The sequence below is a fragment of the Wyeomyia smithii genome, chromosome 2 (genome assembly GCF_029784165.1).
Source record: "Wyeomyia smithii strain HCP4-BCI-WySm-NY-G18 chromosome 2, ASM2978416v1, whole genome shotgun sequence".
NCBI classification, from domain to species: Eukaryota; Metazoa; Arthropoda; class Insecta; order Diptera; family Culicidae; genus Wyeomyia; species Wyeomyia smithii.
The window spans coordinates 154,675,914-154,696,493 of record NC_073695.1 but is presented as its reverse complement, the minus strand read 5'-3'; the positions used below and the strand labels follow the sequence as shown (position 1 = coordinate 154,696,493).

The following is a 20,580-nucleotide window of genomic DNA, read 5'->3' as shown; positions in this document are numbered from 1 at the left end:
CCTGGTCGAGGAGGAGTTTTTTTGTATTCTTTTCAGAAATCTGGCTATTTCTGGGTGGGTGAGGATGTTGGTGAACAACAAGGGTCACCCCAATACTTCATCCCTGGTTGGAGTCAACTATACAGTCCACTACATGCATATCCGAAAATAAGCGACATACGAGAGACAGGCTATTTTATCCGAAAGCAAGCGGCACACGGGAACTGAAGACGGTCACAGCAGCAGAATCGAACACCAACCATCATCATCATCATCATCATCATTAGCCTCTACCGAACGCGCTGCTGATAAGTGGTGGTGAGCCTTTATCACTACCGTGAGAGCGAGATTGCTGATCTGCCAATCGAGGAGGATCGGTATCGGGATCAATCGGGAGGCGCGCAACGATCACTTCGGGAGAAAAACATCGCCGCTTGGACTCACTTCACCTTGGCCCACTTTCGGATCAGCAGCAGTCATCACTCCCATTTCGAACTCCAACAAGAGCGGCTCAGGAAGACCACCAGGAATTTTTAACTCATCCTTATATTAAATTAGCAGTTAGAAATATAATTATAAAATACACTTTCACTGTTTAATGAATAAAAATAGTGCGTTTAAGTAATTCGCGGGGTTAAACAAGGTGTTACTTTCCTTATTCGTTGCAACCATCCAAAGAGGCGGATTGAGTTGCAAGGCATTCGGCGTGGTCCACGGCTGGACACAATTGGTAAAATTATTTCGAGTGCGAGCGCAATCTCTGGTTAGGCCGCTAACGCGGCAATAACGCAAGCCCAGCATCCCTATCTCGTGTTGGACTGGAGGTAAATCCAACAATGGCTATGCTGATAGGCATCATGCCGGACAGGACGCAGATTGCGTCGTATGACACTGTACGGTACGCGCTCGCCACCCCTTAGGCACATGAGCCCGGATGGAACCTTGCGGTACCCCTGCGGTGATTGGGTGTTGTAAACTAGTACCCGATTCTGGAAATAATTTTCCAAAATCTTGTACAACGACACCGGTACGTGGATGCTCCTAAGCGCGAGCGCTATGGAATCCCAACTGGCGCTATTGAATGCATTCTTCACGTCAAGCGTGACGATTGCGCAATAGCGAATGCTCCAACTCTTACGCTGGAGTGCTACCTCTGCCGTTTTGGTGACAGAGAGAATAGCATCCAGCGTGGATCTACCTTTCCGGAAGCCGAACTGGTTACTTGCCAGACCGTTTACACCCTCTGTGTACTTCACCAGTCTGTTGAGGATAATCCTCTCAAGCACCTTGCCCGTAGTGTCCAGCAGACAGATAGGTCTGTATGCCGATGGGTCCCCTGGCGGTTTCCCAGCCATCGGCAACAGCACCAATCTCTGTCGCTTCCACCTGTCCGGAAAGAGGCAGTCATCCAGGCACTTCTGCATGACTGCTCGAAATAAATCGGGGGCCACTTTCATGGCCGTCCTGATGGCCAAGTTCGGGATTCCATCCGGTCCCGGTGCCTTGCTCACCTTTAGGGAGTTGGCGATCTCGATGAGTTGGCGATCACGATGAGATTTGGCTCGTGGCGTGGTAAGAGTCCCCGATGATACGCTCCAGCATCGCTGGTGATCGCTCTGTAGGCGCCAACACGCCTTTGGTCTTCGCCATTACGACTCTGTAGGCGTTGCCCCACGGATTCGTATTGGCACTCGCTCATAGCCTATCGAAGCAGGCCCTCTTGCTCGCCTTTATCGCACTTTTAAGTGCCGATCTTGCAGATCCGAATGCTACACGGCGCTCTACACTCTGTGCATCGGTACGTGCACGTTGCAACATCCGTCTTGCATGGAGGCACGCGCTACGGAGGTCCGCTATCGCGTCGGTCCACCAGTATACCGGTGACTTACCATTCCTAGGTTGGCGGGTCCTAGGCATGGTGGCGTCGCACACCCGCGATAATGTGGCAACTGATTGGTCAGCACTCGGACGGAGCCAACTGCCCCCCTCGCGCTCTCTTCTCATTGCTTCTGCAAGTACCTCGGCATCGAAATGCGATGTCTTCCACCCGCGGACGGTCGGAGTGTAGGCTCTACCCGTCGCCTGCCGCCTCACGTTATGGACTACGCTATAGCAGACCGACTGGTGGTCACTGGTGGAACCGGGAACATATATATATATATATATATATATATATATATATATATATATATATATATATATATATATATATATATATATATATATATATATATATATATATATATATATATATATATATATATATATATATATATATATATATATATATATGTTCTCGATTGGAATCAAATAATTTATTCACAGAATTTTTAACCATTGAGAGGATTGACAATTTTAGCGTGTTTTTTTATGCAATTCTATATTTCAGACTGATACTGACCGATTGAACTGGACACTGCTGTGGGTCAGTGTGGTGAATATAACACACGAACATCCACGATCGTGAGTTTCTATTGCTCTTTGATAAGCATATTTTAAGAGAGAATATTGAGATGGCATACCAGTGTTGCTAACAATTATGGAACGATAGTTTCTAAACATGCCGGCCGCCTTGAAACCAGACCGGTTTCAAACTTTGTTTTGCTTAAATTATTTGCATGATTTTTTCTTCTCTCTAGTCTTTTAACCATTTTTCAATTTTACTTAACTTCTTCTAACATGTTTGATTTAATTTTTTTTAATTCAATTCACTTTTATTCTGGAACTATTCTGCTTCTGAGGCTCTTGACACCGAGCCCTCTCGGTATGGTCGTCTTCCTCCATTAGATGTTGCCGCACTTCTTCTGCCTGCTCTGGTACTTTCGGATAGTGATGCTGTGATGAACAACTGCAATCTTTCGGATAATTTTACGCTTAGTTCTCTTCGATGACTTTGGATGGCATCAGATGATGCATTGACTTCCTTCCTTCAGCTTGGCTTGTTGTGTTTGACACCCTTGACGATATTGCGATTTATTTGACGATTTCCTCAGGATGAGATGGATGTAGTATACTGACATTTTTTTGTGTAATGATAAGAACGCCTGGTGGAATTCTCGAAGATGATGAGATGAGTGTGACTATGGCTTGAACTTCTTCTTCGTAGAGTGTTAGGTGTTGATTGACAAATAGGGCTGATCAGACCGAACTCCAACCAACTGACTAACACTGATGGGAGCCTATAACATAGTTGCCTTCAGGAACTGATTGATGCTGAACTTGTTGCTGGTAACGATATGATGTGATTATTTTACTTTCCATTGGACGATGACCCTTGCAGTCAACGTAAACGCCGCGTGCGTCGAACTTCATGCTTGTTACTAAACCAAGGATACTGGACCCTTCCAGTATGATTTCTATACTAAACCAACATGCATGCATGCAATGAATCAATGGTTGATTGAAGATAAAGGGAATGACTGCTAATGATGATTTCTGACCCGTGGTGGGACAGAGCAACCTATGGGAGACAAAAATTCCTTGAGCTTTTTGAATTGTCATATGAAACAAAAACTTAACTGGCCCGCGGAGGTACTCACTAGGGAGCCCTCCGCAGCGTTGCAGCAGGGAACTTAATATCCGTCTGCTGTTGATTGATGAGTGTTGTCACGAATCGGAAGTACACAAATTTTTGAGATTCCTCTGTCGAAGCAACCATCCTTCGTGCGTACTGTAACTACTCTGATGTTGCCGTCTTGTCTGACAAAAATCTTCACTACCCGTGCCAAATGCCACTTTAGAGGAGGTGCATTTTCGTCCTTAAGCAAGACCATCGTTCCCACTGTCACATTATCTCGTTGTTTGGTCCACTTTGTACGGTTGTGAAGGTCAGACAGATATTGTGTGCTCCACTTTTACCAAAGCTGCTGTGTGAAACTCTGGGCACGCTGCCACATCGATAACCGATTAAATGGAACATCCTGCAAATCAGGTTCTGGAATCGCTGTCAACGGACGATGCACTAAGAAGTGCCCAGGAGTAAGTGCTTCAAAGTTGTTAGGGTCGCTGCTTACAGGTGTCATTGGGCGGGAGTTCAATACAGCCTCGATTTGTGCAAGAGCGGTTTGCATTTCATCGACGTTTAGTGTCCTGAGTCCGATGGTTTTTCTGAAATGTGTCTTGAACGATTTGCCCTGCGCCTCCCATAACCCACCAAAGTTTGGTGAGCGAGGGGGGATGAAGCGAAAGTCGATTCCATCGCTTCCAGCATGCTTGGTGATTGACTCTTGGAACTGCTGACTATAAAACAGTTTATAAAGCTCCATCAGTTCTCTCTTGGCTCCAACAAATGTGGTAGCATTATCACACATTATCACTTGCGGTTTTCCTCTCCGGGCAACAAAGCGTTTCAATGCTGCTAGGAAAGCTGCAGTAGTCAGGTCGGTCACAAGCTCTAAGTGGACCGCTTTGACAGCCAAGCAAACAAATATAGCAACATAGCATTTTACTGGTCTGGCCTTACGATTAGGATAACTAATAAGGAATGGTCCACAATAATCCACTCCAACCTTTAAGAATGGTGATGACGGTGTTACTCGCTCTGGGGGAAGATCTGCCATCAGTTGTTCTAAAACCTTCGGCTTATTTTTTAAGCATGCAATGCATTCGTGAATGACTCTTCTAGCCAAGCTATGAATTGAGGTTGGCCAAAACCTTTCTCTTACAGATGCAATTAATAGTTGCTGTCCTGCATGAAACAACTTGAGATGATAGTGCCGCATAATCAACAATGTTAGTAGATGATGGTGGTTCAAGATAAAGGGATGCTTTCTGGATTCTGGGATTGACGCATTTAGTAACCGGCCGCCAACATGAATCAAACCATCGCTGGATAGCTGTGGATGTAGGCTCATGATTGAAGACCCTTCTTGAACATGGCCATGTTTCGTTAAACTGCGAAGTTCTGCTGAGAAACACTCCTTCTGCGACAGTCGAACCAGGACAAGCATTGATTTCTCTAGTTCTTCGTGTGAAATGATGCCTAGTCTCCGTTGTTGGCGGTTACAAGCTTGCGAGTTGAACCTGAAGCGTCTGAGCAATTCAACTAACCGGACAAGATCCGTGTACGACGATCTGATGCTGAATAGTTCACTTGGTGGAAGTGCTTGAGTGGGAAACGACGAGGATCGTTCTTCTAACTAGGTGGGCTCAAGCTCTTCTTGGTTTGATTCCTCCGTTCGTGGTCAATATTCTTGTACTTGACACAACCAATGAGGACCCTGGAACCACGAAGATTGATACTGCAATTGAGCAGGGGACATCCCCCTGGAAATGAGATCTGCGGGGTTCTCTGTACCAGGCACATGGTTCCGAACTCCATCCCTTGTAATATGTTGTATCTCGGATACACGCTTTGCGACAAAAACTTGCCATTTTGATGGTTGCGATGCCAGCCAGTGTTTGACTATCATGGAGTCAGTCCAGAAGAATTGCGGTTTAAATGGAGCATTACAGGCAATTTTTTCGTAAAGATGGCTGAGCAGAAGGGCAGATGAGAGCTCTAACCGAGGAATGGTTACCTTTTTCTTTTTGGTTTTCAAGTTTTCTAGGGGAGCTACTATTGATTTTGAAGTGATAAGAGTTATTGAAACGGTTCCATCTGCTGCGGTACAGCGAAGGTACAAACTGTACTACAACTGGTCCCACTAAACCAAGCGAGTCGAAAAGGCATGCTGCGTCTGAGTGGATGCAACGCTTTGTGATAGACAGTGTATTTGATCGCCATTGTGGAAAGTTAAAGCAAAAACTGTCGGATCTGGTGTCCCAACGAAGTCCCAGGGTCTTTACTGTCGCACTAGATGAATCTAACTCCAGAGTGGTCCGATCATCCTTTAGATGCTTAGGAAGATTAGCAATCAGCTGAGCAGAATTAGAGTTCCACTTTCTAAGGGTAAATCCTGCTGAGTCGGTCACCTCGATTACCTCTGACATCAACCTTTTAGCTTGTTCGAAATCATCAGCTCCCGATAACATGTCATCTACGTAGAAATCCTTTTGTATTGCTTCGGCACCTAAAGGGTGTGTAGATTGGCAATCCTTCCCCAACTGCGTGAGACATTTTGTTGCAAGATACGGGGCACACGCCGTGCCGTATGTGACGATGGTAAGCTCGTATGTCTTGACTGGAGCTTGGGGTGAATCCCTCCAGAGAATTCTCTGCAAGTGCTGGTCTGATGGCTGAACTCGAACCATCCGATACATTTTGGCAACGTCAGCGACGAGAGCAAAGCGACGTAAACGGAAGCGCATGATGATCGAAAATAGGCTGTCCTGAACGACTGGTCCAACCATGAGTGCGTCATTCAAGGAGACGCCAGTTAAAGTGCGACATGAACCGTCAAAAACAACACGAAGCTTCGTTGTCGTGCTGTCGTGGTTTTAACATAGCGTGATGAGGCAAGTAGTACACGGGCTCCGTGCAGGGTTCGTCGTCGACCTCCTTCATGTGGCCCAATAGTTGATACTCGTGAATAAACTCACTGTACGTTGCCTTCAGCTCAGGACTCGAATCAAGTCTTTTTTCCAAGTTAGTAAACCGCCTTAATGCTATGGTTCTGGATTCTCCCAGCTTCGACATCGTGGTTTCCTTCTTTGGCAGAGTAAACACAAATCTTCCTTCGGAGCCACGTACGCTCAAATAGCTCCTCACATGCGGTCTCTTCGATTGAATAAGTACTGCTTACATGGCAGGCCTCTAACTCCCAGAACTTAGCAATCAGTTTTTGAAGATTAACTGTCGAACTGATGAACGTTGATGTTTGGGGGGTACGAATTTGATCAGGAACTCTTCCAGATATTATCCAACCGAACACGGTTTCTTGGAGAGTTGGACCATCTTCGCTCAACTTTTTCTTCCCTACCGCTAGTAGGTCAAAGTATACTTCGGCTCCAATGATCATGTCTATTGGTCCAGGTTTCCCAAACGATGGATCTGCCAAAATAAATTCTTGGGGAAGCTGACAAAGGTTGATTTCTACGGGATTTATAGGTAGCGCTCTGGTGATCCTTGGAAGGATGTAAAATTTCATATTTTCGGCAAATGACGAAATCGAGGGGAGCCTCGGCAGAATGTTTGCTTCAACGCATTTGGTTGATGGTATGCTACTGTTTCCGATTGCACACGAACGATGGCAGTAGACAGAAGAACTTGGTGTGTCGAAGCTCGAGCAACGCTTTCGAAAGTTGTTGTTATGTTTCGGTCTTCGGTGGTTGGTGGGTGAGTATTGGGAGACATTGTGCGAACAATGGGATATGATGTTGTAGGTTTCTGCTCTGTGAGTGATTGAGTGAGTGTATTTTGTGTCTGACCTTGTGGTTTAGAGTGTGTTTGTTGTGATTGTGGGGCTGCAGTTCGTGGTCTACCTTGTCCTTGCGGAACGAACGGTTTCACTGGACGCGAAGAGGCTACTCCGCTGTCGTAATGTAGAAGAGTATGATGCTTCCTCGCATCGATTACAGGAACCACGAGAACAGCTCTCCGCGAAATGCCCAGTAGATAAGCAGTTTCGACATAATCGCTTCTTACTCACTTCTTCCACACGTTGTTTTACTGACATGGACTGAAATTTCTCGCACCGGAACGCAAGGTGAAACGAATCACCACACAACAAGCACTTTTTCGATGACTGTACAGATGTATGTGCCACAGCCAACCGCGGACGTCTTATTTCGTCTGTATTGGATTTATTTGGAGCGATGGACTGCAGAACCGTACATTGGTCACGAAGAAATTCAATCAAGAGCTCAAACTTTGGAACCTCCTTGGAGTTATGATGAGTCTCCCATTGTCGAAGAGTAACCGAATCCAAACGCGCACAGACCATGTGAGCTAAAATCGTTGACCAGTTCGCAGGGTTTTCTCCGATTTTTGCAAGCATTTGTAAATTCTTGTCAAACTCATTGATGAGGTAATTAAGAGAGTCACAACTTTCTCTTCGCATGGGCTCAATAGCAAAAAGTGCATCCAGATGGGCCTTTACAATCAGCTTTTTGTTTTCGAACCTTTTTTCCAACATCCTCCATGCCACTTCGTAGTTGTCTACCGAAAGTCCAACAGAATTGATTTCCTGAAAGGCATCACCAGCGACCGACGATCGTAAATACGTGAACTTGTCGACATCATCGAGCTGACGGTTGTTATGTATCAAACTCCGAAAGGTGTCTCGGAACGTGACCCAGTCCTTTACCTTACCGCTGAACGTTGGCAATTTTATATCTGGTAGCTTCACCTTTGAACCTTGTGGTTGTGCTACAGTGGTCCTGCTGGTGCATCTGCTGCAAAGATATAAGTGCCGTTTTGATCTCGTAATACTCCTCCTCTGCAACTCGAATGGCTTCATTATATTCTGCTTCTCGCTGGGTTGATAGTGCTTCCAAACGCTCTGCTCGTTTTTCAGCATACTCCTTCATGTCAGGCTTCTCATCTTCTTCATCGATGATTAATTCGATTTTGCGGCGGACGGTGTAAAATTTCTTCATCGCATTCTCTAACGTTTCCAAACGAACATCGATTTGTTTCTCGTGCATGTCAGCTTGAAAATCTTGTACAAACTTCCCTATGGTTTTGATGGACGACCGCAGCTGCCGCTCATGTTTTTTCAGCTCCTTTATGTCTTTCATTTTGCACTTCACTCCTCTTATCACAATGTTGCAGAGCTACTGATCAACGTTTCTTGAGAAAAAGTTGCAGGAATGATCTTAACTTTTATCACTCAGTTAAAATGTTCGCGCACTTTCAGAGTACATTCAGTCTTTATTACTTGATTGTTCAGCAGCACTGCAACTTTTCAAACAATGTCACTAATCACTTCGTTCAATATTTCGATAATCAGCAAAGCACGATTAGATGACTTGACCGAGCCGACCGATTGCGTTCGCGATTGACAAAGGGACCAGACCAGGGAATTTGACTGCAGCAGTGAACCCAACAACTTCGAACTTGCCAACAAAGTCAAACGTAACTCTGAACCAGGAAATAATAATCAAACCAACTGATAAATCTTAAAAGAAATACTATCATGCATTTAAGATCAACCATTTATTTCGCACAATGTATATATATATATATATATATATATATATATATATATATATATATATATATATATATATATATATATATATATATATATATATATATATATATATATATATATATATATATATATATATATATATATATATATATATATATATATATATACATATATATATATATATATATATATATATATATATATATATATATATATATATATATATATATATCGAAAAGGTTCGGGGAAATCAGTTTGGTGGCAGCGGTCTCCTTAAGCATTTCTGCGTAAGTGCGTTTAGAGCGCTCTTTCAGAGACCGCTTGATTTTGTCTTGGCGCTGCTTGTACGCGGGGCATGTGGACAGCTCATGCGGAGTTTGCCCACAATAGAGGCACTTTTCAGCACCCTTATCGCATGCGTCATCCACATGTTGCTTTCCGCATTTGCCACAGCGTTCTTTATCACCGCAGTGGGAGGCCGTATGTCCCAACTGCTTGCACTTAAGGCAATCCATTACCCGCAGCACAAACAAGGGCACGGGTAGACGCACCTTGTTCACGAGTACGTAACTCGGCAATGCAGACCCGGCGAAAGTCACCCGAAACGAGTTTGATTGGGTGTAAGCTTTTACACCCTTGTCGAGCGACACTGAGTGTAATCGCTTACTATCCAATATCTTAACCGGCTGTATGCTGGAATCCTTAACGGCCGGTTCAAGCTTCCAGCAGATCCTCGACAGTCAAACTCGAGTCGATGACAACGCCGTCGATCTCTACTACACGAGCTGGGATGTACACGTGGTATTTCTGCATAAAAAGCTCAAAAGCAGCAATCTCGTTTGCTTGCTTGAGGCATGACACTGATACACGCAGTTTATTCGGGTGGACTTTTGTAATTTCTGTAACGGCTTTAAACCATTTAGCCAGATCCCGTGAAATTTGCATTGTATTTAATGCTTTCGCTTTCGGCCGGAAAAATACAGTCCACAGCCCGACAGAATCTTCAGGGTACAGCTTCACCCGATGGATCAGCCGATCTCCTGTTCCGACTCGCGGAACCTTGTACCCGCCCGGATTGGGCTGGGGAACGGTAGAAGTTCCACCTTTAGAACCACAGGAGTCTTCGTCGTCCATTTCAGACGAAAGAATCAAATCTGCGAGCTGCAATCTTATCTATGGTTTCCGTGAGGTGTGCAATTCTGCCATTTAGTTGCATGTTTGTTTTCATCTGCGCGTTATTCTGGTCGAACAGATCGTTTATAGTGTAGTTAATAAGTCTCAAATCTATTGCGTCGGGGGTTCCAGCTATAAACTTGAATGCTGTGCCAATCATATTCCATCGCTTGCTCCGATGACTCCTTGGTCTTAGTCCATAAAATGTTGCGTATAGTCCTTGGATTTTTTGTCATATTACGTTTGTTAGTGGGTTAGTTTTTACAAGTTTTTGATAGGGAATGTTGGTCAAGCTCTCAACTGCTTCTTCAATTATTGTCAAGTTAATGGGATGAATAAGCTTCACTAATCCAGTTTGAATTTTGCATGGTCTCTCTCTTATCAACAACCGTGGGTTCGTGTGTAAATTATTGATTGTTAGAAATTGTGCTTGACTCGCGGTTATTTCAAGTAGTACCAGTAATAACATCGTTTTCTGAAATTGTCCAAAAATTCTTAAGATTAGTAAGGGTTAGTATTACTATGTATTTGATTGTGACTGGTTGTCACGAAATAATCCCTAAGTTTTCCTTTTCCTTTTAGTTTTGTTTTAGTTTTGTTATGGATTCTAATGTTTCGCTGATCTATAAAAGTTTTTCTATTATTCTGTTTGACCTTTTGTTTTCTAAATTTTGGTCTATGTTCAGCTTCTATGCCTTGTATTTTATTATAAATAGTTTCGCCCTCGATTAGAGGTGGTTCTTCTTCTCTCTCGATGTTACGGCGTTCCCTGGTTGTATTTTGATAATTTTGAATTTTATTGATGACGTCATCGAAAATCGCGTTTCTATTTTCCAAGATGGTTTCAAGATTCAATGGCCTTTCATCGCCTTCTCTGACTCCAAAAAACACCTCGGTGGGCTTCAATTTAGTTGCCGAATGGATGGTGTCGTTGTATAATGAAGTCGCTATTCTAAACAGTTCCTTTGCTGACATGTCATTATACTTCTGTCGTACGCAAAGGAAAATTTCTGCAAGAGTTGAATGGAACCGTTCTACGATGCCATTCACCTCACTATGTCCGGAAGGTGTAAAATAAGTTTCAACGTTTAGCCTTTGAAGAAGGCCTCGAATTTCTGGTGATTTGTCGACAGCTGTTATGAAAAGATTTGGGGAAGAAATGTAAACGTCGACGTGCAAGATGTCAAGAGGTTTTTGTGGAATTGGGGTTTCTGAAAATGTGATTTTATAAGGGTTTGTTTCGTATTTGTTTTCGAGACAGGTGGGACAAAGGTTGATAAAATTGCGGATCCGGATTTTCATCAGGGGGGAATAGAACTTTCTTACGATCGTTGCGTAATTTTCCTCTACTCCACGATGGGCTCTGTCGTGTGTGGCTTCGATAACGTTGTCCTGTTCTTCGTTAGTTGTAAGGTCCTGTAGAATTGATTGGGTTAGAATAATTTTGAAAGATTTAGCGCGTGAAAAATGATTCATATATGTGATCTGAAGGATGTTCAACCACTCCTCTGGACAAAGAATGCAGTTCATTCTTGTTGGGTGCATGAAATCTCGAAATATTTTTATGGCAACTGGAACTCCAAATGTTGCTCGTACCATGGTTCGTCTAAGTATACCTGTATACCTAAGTATACCTGTATAAGTATACCTAATATTGTCTCGTATGTTTCACTATTGCTACTTCCCTTTTTTATAACTATTTGATTTTTGAAGACGTTCAATGGAGACTAGGTCATTTTGATGAGACTCTCATTGTCGGAGTCTGCGGAATGCACTGTTGCTGCGTCTGATGATGCTTCGGCCTCGTTTGCATTTACTTCGTGTTTAATTCGCGATAGTCCGTCGGCTACTACGTTTTGTTTGCCAGGGCGATACTGAATATCATAGTCGAACTCTTCCAATCTCAACTTCATCCGAATCAATCTGTCGTTAGGTGTTTTCAAATTTAGTGCGTACGTTAAAGGCTTATGGTCGGTGTATAGGGTAAATTTCCGACCTTACAAATAAGGCCTAAAATATTTGCACGCCCAGTCGATAGCCAGGAGTTCTTTTTCAATCGCTGAATATTTCTCCTCGGTTTTCGTTAGAGTGCGTGAAGCAAATGCTATGGGTTTGTCTTGGCCGATAGGGCCTTGTGAAAGGACAGATCCCAGAGCGTAATTTAAAGCATCCGTAGTGAGCCCAAATCGCTTCGAAAAATCGGGATATTGTAGTACATGACTACTTGTGAGAATGTTTTTGCAGCGGTTAAAGGAAGAGACAAACTCATGTGTGTGTCTGATTTCTTCTCCTTTTCTTAACTGCTGTGTCATTGGCTTTGCTATTTTTGCGAAGTCTTTGATAAATTTTCTATAATAACCGATTATTCCTTTTAGTTCCTTTTCGTTTTTCGGCAAAGGCCATTCCTTGATAGCTTTGATTTTCTCTGGGTTAGGCTTGACTCCCTCGGGAGTATGTCCGAAAAATGCTACCTCCTTTCGAAGAAACTCGCATTTATCAATCTGAATTTTGAGATTGTATCTGCGTAAAGTTTCAAGATTTTTCGAAAGGTTTAATAAGTGTTCTTGAAGACTGGTGGAAAAGATGACGATATCATCCATATACAAGCAATTCAATTCCGTCTTTCAGAAAGAAATCGCCATCGAGTCCTGAAGTTGGTATGAAAATGGGTTTGATTTCGTTCGAATTCACTTGAACTTTGTCGGGATATTTTTTATTGAGCGGTAATGAGAGGTTTTTTTATTTTTAAACAGTCATTTGCTGTATCAATCACAGCACCCAATGATCGCAGCGTTTCGTACCCTATTAATCCATGAAAATAGTCGTGAAACTCAAATAAGAAAAATTTTTGGTTTGGGAGTGTTTTGTCGTGATGCAAGAAAGGGTTGAGAAAAGCATATTTGTTTACCAGATATTCTCCGTTTATGTTTTTGATTTTTTGATTTGTTCTTATTTTTATACAACTTGCTGGGACTAATTTTGGAGAGATACAATTTTTATTGGCACCGGTGTCGATGAGAAAAAGAGCTTCAAATTTTAAGAAGGGTAAAAAATTGTTAGTCACTCCTCTTGTTGTAGAGGTTGTGCTAAATAAAAATTTAATTCATCGCCAATAACTTCTTGTTGTTGGTCTGGGTCGTCGGTAAATGAGTCTTCCGTCTGTGTGTCTGTCGCATTTGACCTGATGGGTCGGGTTTTATGCCGGGAAGCGCGTGCTGTTGGTTAGGTACCGGTCTGATAGGAAAATTATTATATGGTGGTCTTGGGGCATTTTGATTAAATTATGGTCTGAAGGTTGAATTAAAAAATTGGGGTCTGAGGATTGTTGGTGCGGCTGGAGTTTGACCTTGCGGTCGGAAATTATTTGAAAGAAATTTCCTAACATTCTGATCGGGGTACTTATTGATCTGCCAATTGTTCTGCTGTGGTATAAGTTTAAAAGTTGCTTTGGATTTTTTCTCCTTCTTGCGTTGGTCCGCGTCAAATTGATCAGCAGCGCTTTGGCGTGCTTCATTTAGACTTTTTGGACGCGACGTTCTAGTAAAAGTCGAGTACGGTTAATTCAATCCATCTATGAATGCGTTCGTAATCATGCATTCATAGCTCTCCGTCAGAGTTTTTGCGCAAATTCGCATCTCCCGATGAAGCATAATTTCGGCCGTGATGTTGGCTAAAAGCTCTCGACATTCACTGTAAAATTCTTCAATACTTTTTGAATCTTGTTGTAAGTAATTATTTTTTGTAATTAAAGTGCACAAATCTTTTTTGTCATCAAAATATTCCTCTAACGTTTTCTTTATTTCGACCCATTCAGTGTTTGTATGATTTTGAACTAGCACGTCATTAACCCTGTCTATTACTTTGTCACGAATGATGCTGTACCATAAGGGTAGAGCAGTTGTTTCGTGCTCCGGTGTGGGACATAGTTTTTTCGCAAACAGCAGTTTACTTTCGACTGATGCCAACCACGAGGAAAGGGTTTTCGGATCACCGCCATACGGTGCGATCTACCGACACTGTTCGACAAACTTGTGTACTATTTGAGGCTACTGCTGCCTCTAAACTCACTATTTTCAAACGCTGTTGTTCTAATTGAGCCAATAGCTCATCAATTTTATTTTGAATTTCTTCGGATAATTTCCGTGTAATCATGCACTTGATTGTTGCAATTATTCGACTGCGTAATATTTAATTTTATAAAGTTTTTTTTTTAATATTTTCACTCTACTTACAATTAAGTTCGCGGTAAGCCGCCGCGTTGGTTAAAAATGAGTCGATGCAAAAGTAATGTGGTCACATGTCGTTGTCGTCAGTCCTAGACGCTGATGCAGCGCATTGTTGTCTCGTTCCGTTGAATTGAGTTGTCTATCTAGTTGTGTTGTTGTTGATCAATTAAAATCGCATGATAAACGACCCTGTTCGGATGATGTAATTTCATCTGTTTCGGGAGTTATAAACGACTGTATCAATGCTGTTCGAAATGAGATTGGGCAAACAAACACCCTAATCAAGGCTATCGCAGAAAAGTTGCAGTCGATTCCGACTCCGGCGCCTCTGTCTGCTAAATTGGGAAACAAGCGCCCTCGAATACAGTCACCCACCGAAACCCCAAAGCGAACGGTAATTCAAGCGAAACTAATAAGCGGCACACGATCGATTGGCAACTTACCAAAAACTGTTGAAACGGTACCTAAACCAGCAGAAAAATTTTGGATATACCTTTCTCGCATTGCACCCCACGTGTCTGAAGACGATATTGCGGCACTGGTCCAGGATTGCGTGCCCGGCTCTCAGCCGGTAGTAAAAAAACTGGTCAAAAAAGACGCCGACTTAAAAACATTTGCTTTCGTCTCGTTCAAAGTTGGCATTGACCAGCAGCTTAGTGAGAAAGCATTAAATCCCACTGTCTGGCCCGAAGGAATACTTTTCCGTGCATTTGAAGAGCGCAGAAGCAAGGATTTTTGGGGACCGAATGTAACAAAATATCCACGAATCGATCTATCGCCCGCACATCAATCGCCCGCATCGCTGCAAATTCCAGTAGTCTAAATAACTGTTTATTAAAAGCTCAACCACCGGTGGATTTGGGGGGCCAACGGGCCCCCAAACCAGTTAAGTGTATGCATTTTACAGTTTTACCAAAAAACCATGAATTTTTTGTCTCCCATAACTCCTCACCAGGCAGCCCTGCACAAACCAGTACAGGACAACATATCGAAGCTCATCAATGTTCTTCAAAGATTCGGGCCCTCACGATATTCTACCAGAACGTCCGGGGATTGCGAACAAAAACTAAGGATCTTCGCCTGGCACTTTCTTCTAGTGATTATGACATCATCGCGCTGACTGAAACATGGCTCGGCAGCGATATATTCAACTCTGAGCTCTCGTCCGATTACAACATTCATCGATTGGACCGTAATGCTACCACATCAAAACTGTTACGGGGCGGCGGTGTGCTAATCGGCGTGAAAAAGCATTTGCGTTGCACATTAATTCAACTAACTGATGCCGATAGTTTAGAACAAGTTGCTGTTCGTATTTCGTTGCCCAAGCAATCGATTTTCATATGTTGCATTTACATAAGACCCAACTCTGAACCGGCTGTTTACTTAAAACATGCGTCTTGTGTTCAACAACTGTGTGAAATTGCTGCTTCTACCGATACTGTCTTTGCTTTAGGAGACTATAACTTGCCCAGGCTCTTATGGAATTATGATGCCGACATAGATTGCCTAATTCCTGTTAATGCTTCCTCGGAACAGGAAATTGCTTTAACACAATCCATTTTGGCATGTGGATTACAACAGGTTCAAAATGTGCGTAATTCAAACGGAAGACTTCTTGACCTGGCTTTTGCAAGCAACACTGAGAGAATCGAATTATTCGAGTCACCTCGTGGAATTTTAAAAATTGACAGCCACCACAAGCCGTTCATTATCAAATATGATTATTTTCGAAATTCCGACGACACCTGGGCAGATCGATCTCACTACGATTTTGAATCATGCGATGAACCCTCAATTCATGCTCGGTTAAGTTCTATTGACTGGGAATTGTTTATGGAGAATTGTAACATTGACGACGCTGTCCTCCGGTTTTACGAAACTCTCTTTAACATTATTCACGATCACACTCCTATTCGACGACGTAGAGTTCGCCCACGTTTCAATCAACCATGGTGGACTTCCGAGCTCCGGAATCTTCGCAACAGATTGCGTAAGATAAGGAAACGTTTCTTCAAATCACGCACTGAGGACAACAAGCGATTGCTTCACGAAATGGAGGAGCTCTACACCGGTCGTCTGAACGCAGTATTTCATGACTACATATCGCGCAATGAATCGAACGCCAAGCGGGATCCGCTCTCGTTCTGGTCATTCATCAAAAAATTGAGACGGAATAGCGGTATACCTCAGGATGTATCCTACAGGAATATCAGCGCGGACTCCACTGATACGGGTGTTGAACTTTTCGCTAAATTTTTCAAAAACGTATATTCGGACACCCCACCCACCCATTCACCGGACGAACGTCGCGAATGGTTGGATAGCATAGCTCACTACAACGTGAATTTACCGCAATTTAATGTTTCTGTTGATGAGGTTCAAAGAATGCTAGTATCATTAGATGCTTCTAAAGGTCCCGGTCCGGATAATCTACCGCCAGCTTTTGTTAAGCAGTTTGCTACTAGCCTCGCCTTGCCCGTATCGATTTTGTTCAATCGTTCGCTAGGTTGCGGTGTGTTTCCGACAGTGTGGAAAATTGCGTCTATAACGCCAATACATAAAACTGGAAACATTCATAATGTTGAAAATTACCGTGGTATTTCAATACTTAGCTGCCTTCCAAAATTGCTTGAAAAAATTGTTTACGACGCTACGTATCGTTCTATTCATCCAATCATATCTGAACATCAACATGGTTTCGTGAGAAAGCGTTCTACAGTCACGAATGTGATGATATTTATTGACTCGCTGATAGATGGTATTGAAGAACGACGACAAGTTGATGCAATTTATGTGGATTTCAGTAAAGCATTCGACAAAGTACCACATGCACTAGCAGTTGATAAGATGAGGTGTATGGGTTTCCCTAACTGGGTGACTAAGTGGATACTGTCCTACTTAACCGATCGCTCGGCCTTCGTATCAATCGGTGGTACTAAATCTTCCTGCTTCAAACAACCTTCAGGTGTGCCACAAGGCAGCCATTTGGGACCATTAATATTTATTTTGTTCGTAAACGACCTGTGTACCCGTCTACGCTCCTCAAAACTCATGTTTGCGGATGACTTAAAAATATTCCGTGTAATTAAATCCAGACTTGACTGTTGTGCTCTACAGAATGATATTGACGCACTTTTACGCTGGAGCACATTGAACGGCATGCAGGTTAATGCCACTAAATGCTGCGCCATCACCTTCAGCCGCTTACGCAATCCTTTGCATTTTGGTTATACAATAGGTTCCAGCAGTCTTCCCCGAGTGAATGAAATAAAAGATCTGGGTGTAATCATCGACTCTAAGGTCAGATTCAACGGGCATATTTCCATGATTACTGCCAAAGCGTTTGCCACCTTAGGTTTCTTGAAAAGAAATACTAGTGCATTTCAAGATATCTATGCGCTCAAATCACTATACTGTGCTCTAGTCCGCAGCATTCTGGAATACGCTGTTGTTATATGGGCGCCATATCACGCTGCGCAACTAAACAGAATCGAAGCTATACAGAAAAACTTTATAAAATATGCTCTACGTGTCCTGCCCTGGAATAACACTGTTCACCTTCCGCCATACGAGGAACGATGTCAACTAATTAACCTGGAGCCACTGGCAGTAAGAAGAAAACTACTTCAGCGGCTTTTTGTATTTGGTTTACTCAATGGAGAAATCGACTGCAGCTCTCTGTTAGGTTCTATTGGTATTACCGTTCCACGGAGGCAGCTGCGAAATTACACGCTGCTGTGGCAACATACTCATCGTACCAACTACGCTTATAACGCACCATGGAATATGTGCTGCCGAGTTTTCAACGAAGTTTGTGACGTCTTTGATTTTAATATCAGTAAAAGTACTTATAGACAAAGAATTCAACACCTAGACTAAGTAAATATCTGTACAACTTTTTGTTGAAGATTGACCAATAAATTAAATTAAACTATCGCCGCTAGCGCGGTTGCTATCTGCTGTTGTTGTTGTTGTATCCTCCTTAGCTAGTCTAACATATGTTTGGTTGAGTCCGGTGCTGCGTCAGGTATAAGGTTTGAATCGTTTGACGTCCCGGACCATCAGCGGGAGCTAGCCTAGGCCGTGGTGAGACTCAGGCACTGGGCCGCCGAATTCTCGCAAAAGCCACACTGTCCGGAAGCAGCTCTGACGGAGCGAGTAGTGCCGCTCCCACCACCCAAATGCACTATTTCGCCTATTGGGATTGATGCCAGTAGGTTCCCAATTACGGTAACTGGCCGCAACACTATAGGATACGAGTCGGATTTCGTTTTCGTACCACGATTCTGGGCTGGCACCTGCGCTGAGCTCCCTTAGTAAAGTCGTGTGACAACGGCTTGAAACGGCGAGATAACAACCGGCGCAGGGGTCTCCGTCCCGTAAAACCTGGCAGGCCTTCCAGTACGTTCCGAGTCCATTGTCTGGTAGGAACCAGGCAGGAGTAGGATCAGACGTCTTTTCCTGACTTGCGCCGGTCGGGGGTGTCATAGTTGCCCATAAGGCGCTATGGCAGCCGCCCCTAGCCATGGCCTCACTGCTCCGGCATAGACTACCATGGGACCACATAGGCGACTACTCCATTATGGATGAGGATAGCGGCTGGAAGGGGGACCCATTTAACCAAAAATGAATAATTCAAATTTGAAGAAGGGCGCAGATGGGTTGGAAAACCCATTTGCACGAGGAGGCATCCAGGATCTCCGCCGAGAAAGGCGGAAACGGTTGCAATAAAGGATGCCTGCGAAGACGGCATAGGCAGTACGCCTACCGATACTACGCAGGATATGGCGGTGGCCGGCCCACTGCTGATCAAGACGGTCGGCAGACAACGGGACACGTTACCAAGAGTAGCAGCGCTGTCAGAGCAGCTTGATATTATCATCGAGTTAACGAAAAGTCGCAGTAATACGTCGAAGTACCTGAAGCAGGCATTATATATGCTTCGGTCTTCGGCTAATGCTGCGATGACAGAACATGCCGAACTCATGGCAAGGGCTGTATCTGAGAATAAGGGCGAAACGGAGGTGTCTAGGAGGGCGACGAAGTCGGTTCAAACGGACACCTTCACATTTGCGGCGGTCTGTGCCTCCGGGCCAGCTGCCAAACGAATGAGGCCGTCTCCGGGGGAAGCGGCCCCGGCAAATACGAAAAAACGGTTGGTTGTGCTGAACCCGCGGGACAGCACACCAGCTGGTTCAAAGTCCGTTGAAGAACCGACCGTAGTCACGTCTATGGAACCCCCTTGGGTTACCGTAGGAGGAAAAAAGCGCCAAAGTAGCGTGAAGCGCCAAGGAATAGAGGATAAAAAATGACCTCAGAAAGCCAAAAAGGCGCGAAGCAGGGGTGACGCCCTCATACTCAAGACAGACGGGTCCAAGTACTCTGAAGTCTTGAAAAAAATGAGAGGTGAAACCCAGCTCAAGGATCTGGGAGCTGATGTGCGGACCATCCGTCGATCTCGCACCGGTGAAATGATCCTTGAGCTCCGAAAGGATGCTAAAAGCAAGAGTGCCTCCTACAAGGCGGTTGCCGAGAAGGTCCTCGGAAAGGATGTGCAAATTCGGACACTCACCCCAGAGGTGACTCTCCAGCTCAAAAACCTGGACGAAATCACCGAGAGGTACGATATTGCAAAGGCCCTCAAGGATAGGTGCGGAGTGGAAGTGGCCACCGAGGCAATTCGCCTCCGTAAGGGTCCAGCGGGGACCCAGGTGGCCACTTTCCGGCTTGCATCGGCCGATGCAAACCTAGCCCTGAAGGCAGCCAAACTTAAGGTTGGCTGGTCAGTATGTCCCCTAAGCATACTTCAGCAGCCGGACGTTTGCTTCAGGTGTTTGAAGGAGGACACAAGTTCTGGACATGCAAGGGGCCCGATAGGAGCCAGTTATGTAGGCGGTGTGGTGGTGCTGGCCATAAAGCTAAAGACTGCGGGGAGCCTCCAAAGTGCCTGGTATGTACTGGAAAACGGGACGCCAAACACTTCATGGCAGGCCCACGGGGCCCAGCCGGTAAGGCGGCCACGAAACCACGGGCGTGAGGGTGACACAATTGAACCTGAACCATTGCTATTCGGCACAGCAGCTGCTATACCAAGCAGCGTCTGAGTCGCGGTCGGACATCGCAATCGTATCGGACCCCTACTGCTGTGTGTAGGTTATAACCTA

The 20,580-nt window shown here is 44.1% G+C and overlaps 1 protein-coding gene across 1 annotated transcript; it reads right to left on the bottom strand.

The window, feature by feature from the left end:
- Positions 1-3,833: 3,833 nt before the first annotated feature.
- Positions 3,834-6,180, bottom strand: LOC129720107 (uncharacterized). The gene is made up of 2 exons (XM_055671528.1): positions 5,767-6,180; positions 3,834-4,814 (listed from the first exon to the last, which is right to left on the bottom strand). Exons 1-2 carry the CDS (start codon positions 6,178-6,180, stop codon positions 3,834-3,836), a joined length of 1,395 nt encoding a protein of 464 aa, XP_055527503.1.
- Between the last annotated feature and the right edge of the window lie 14,400 nt (positions 6,181-20,580).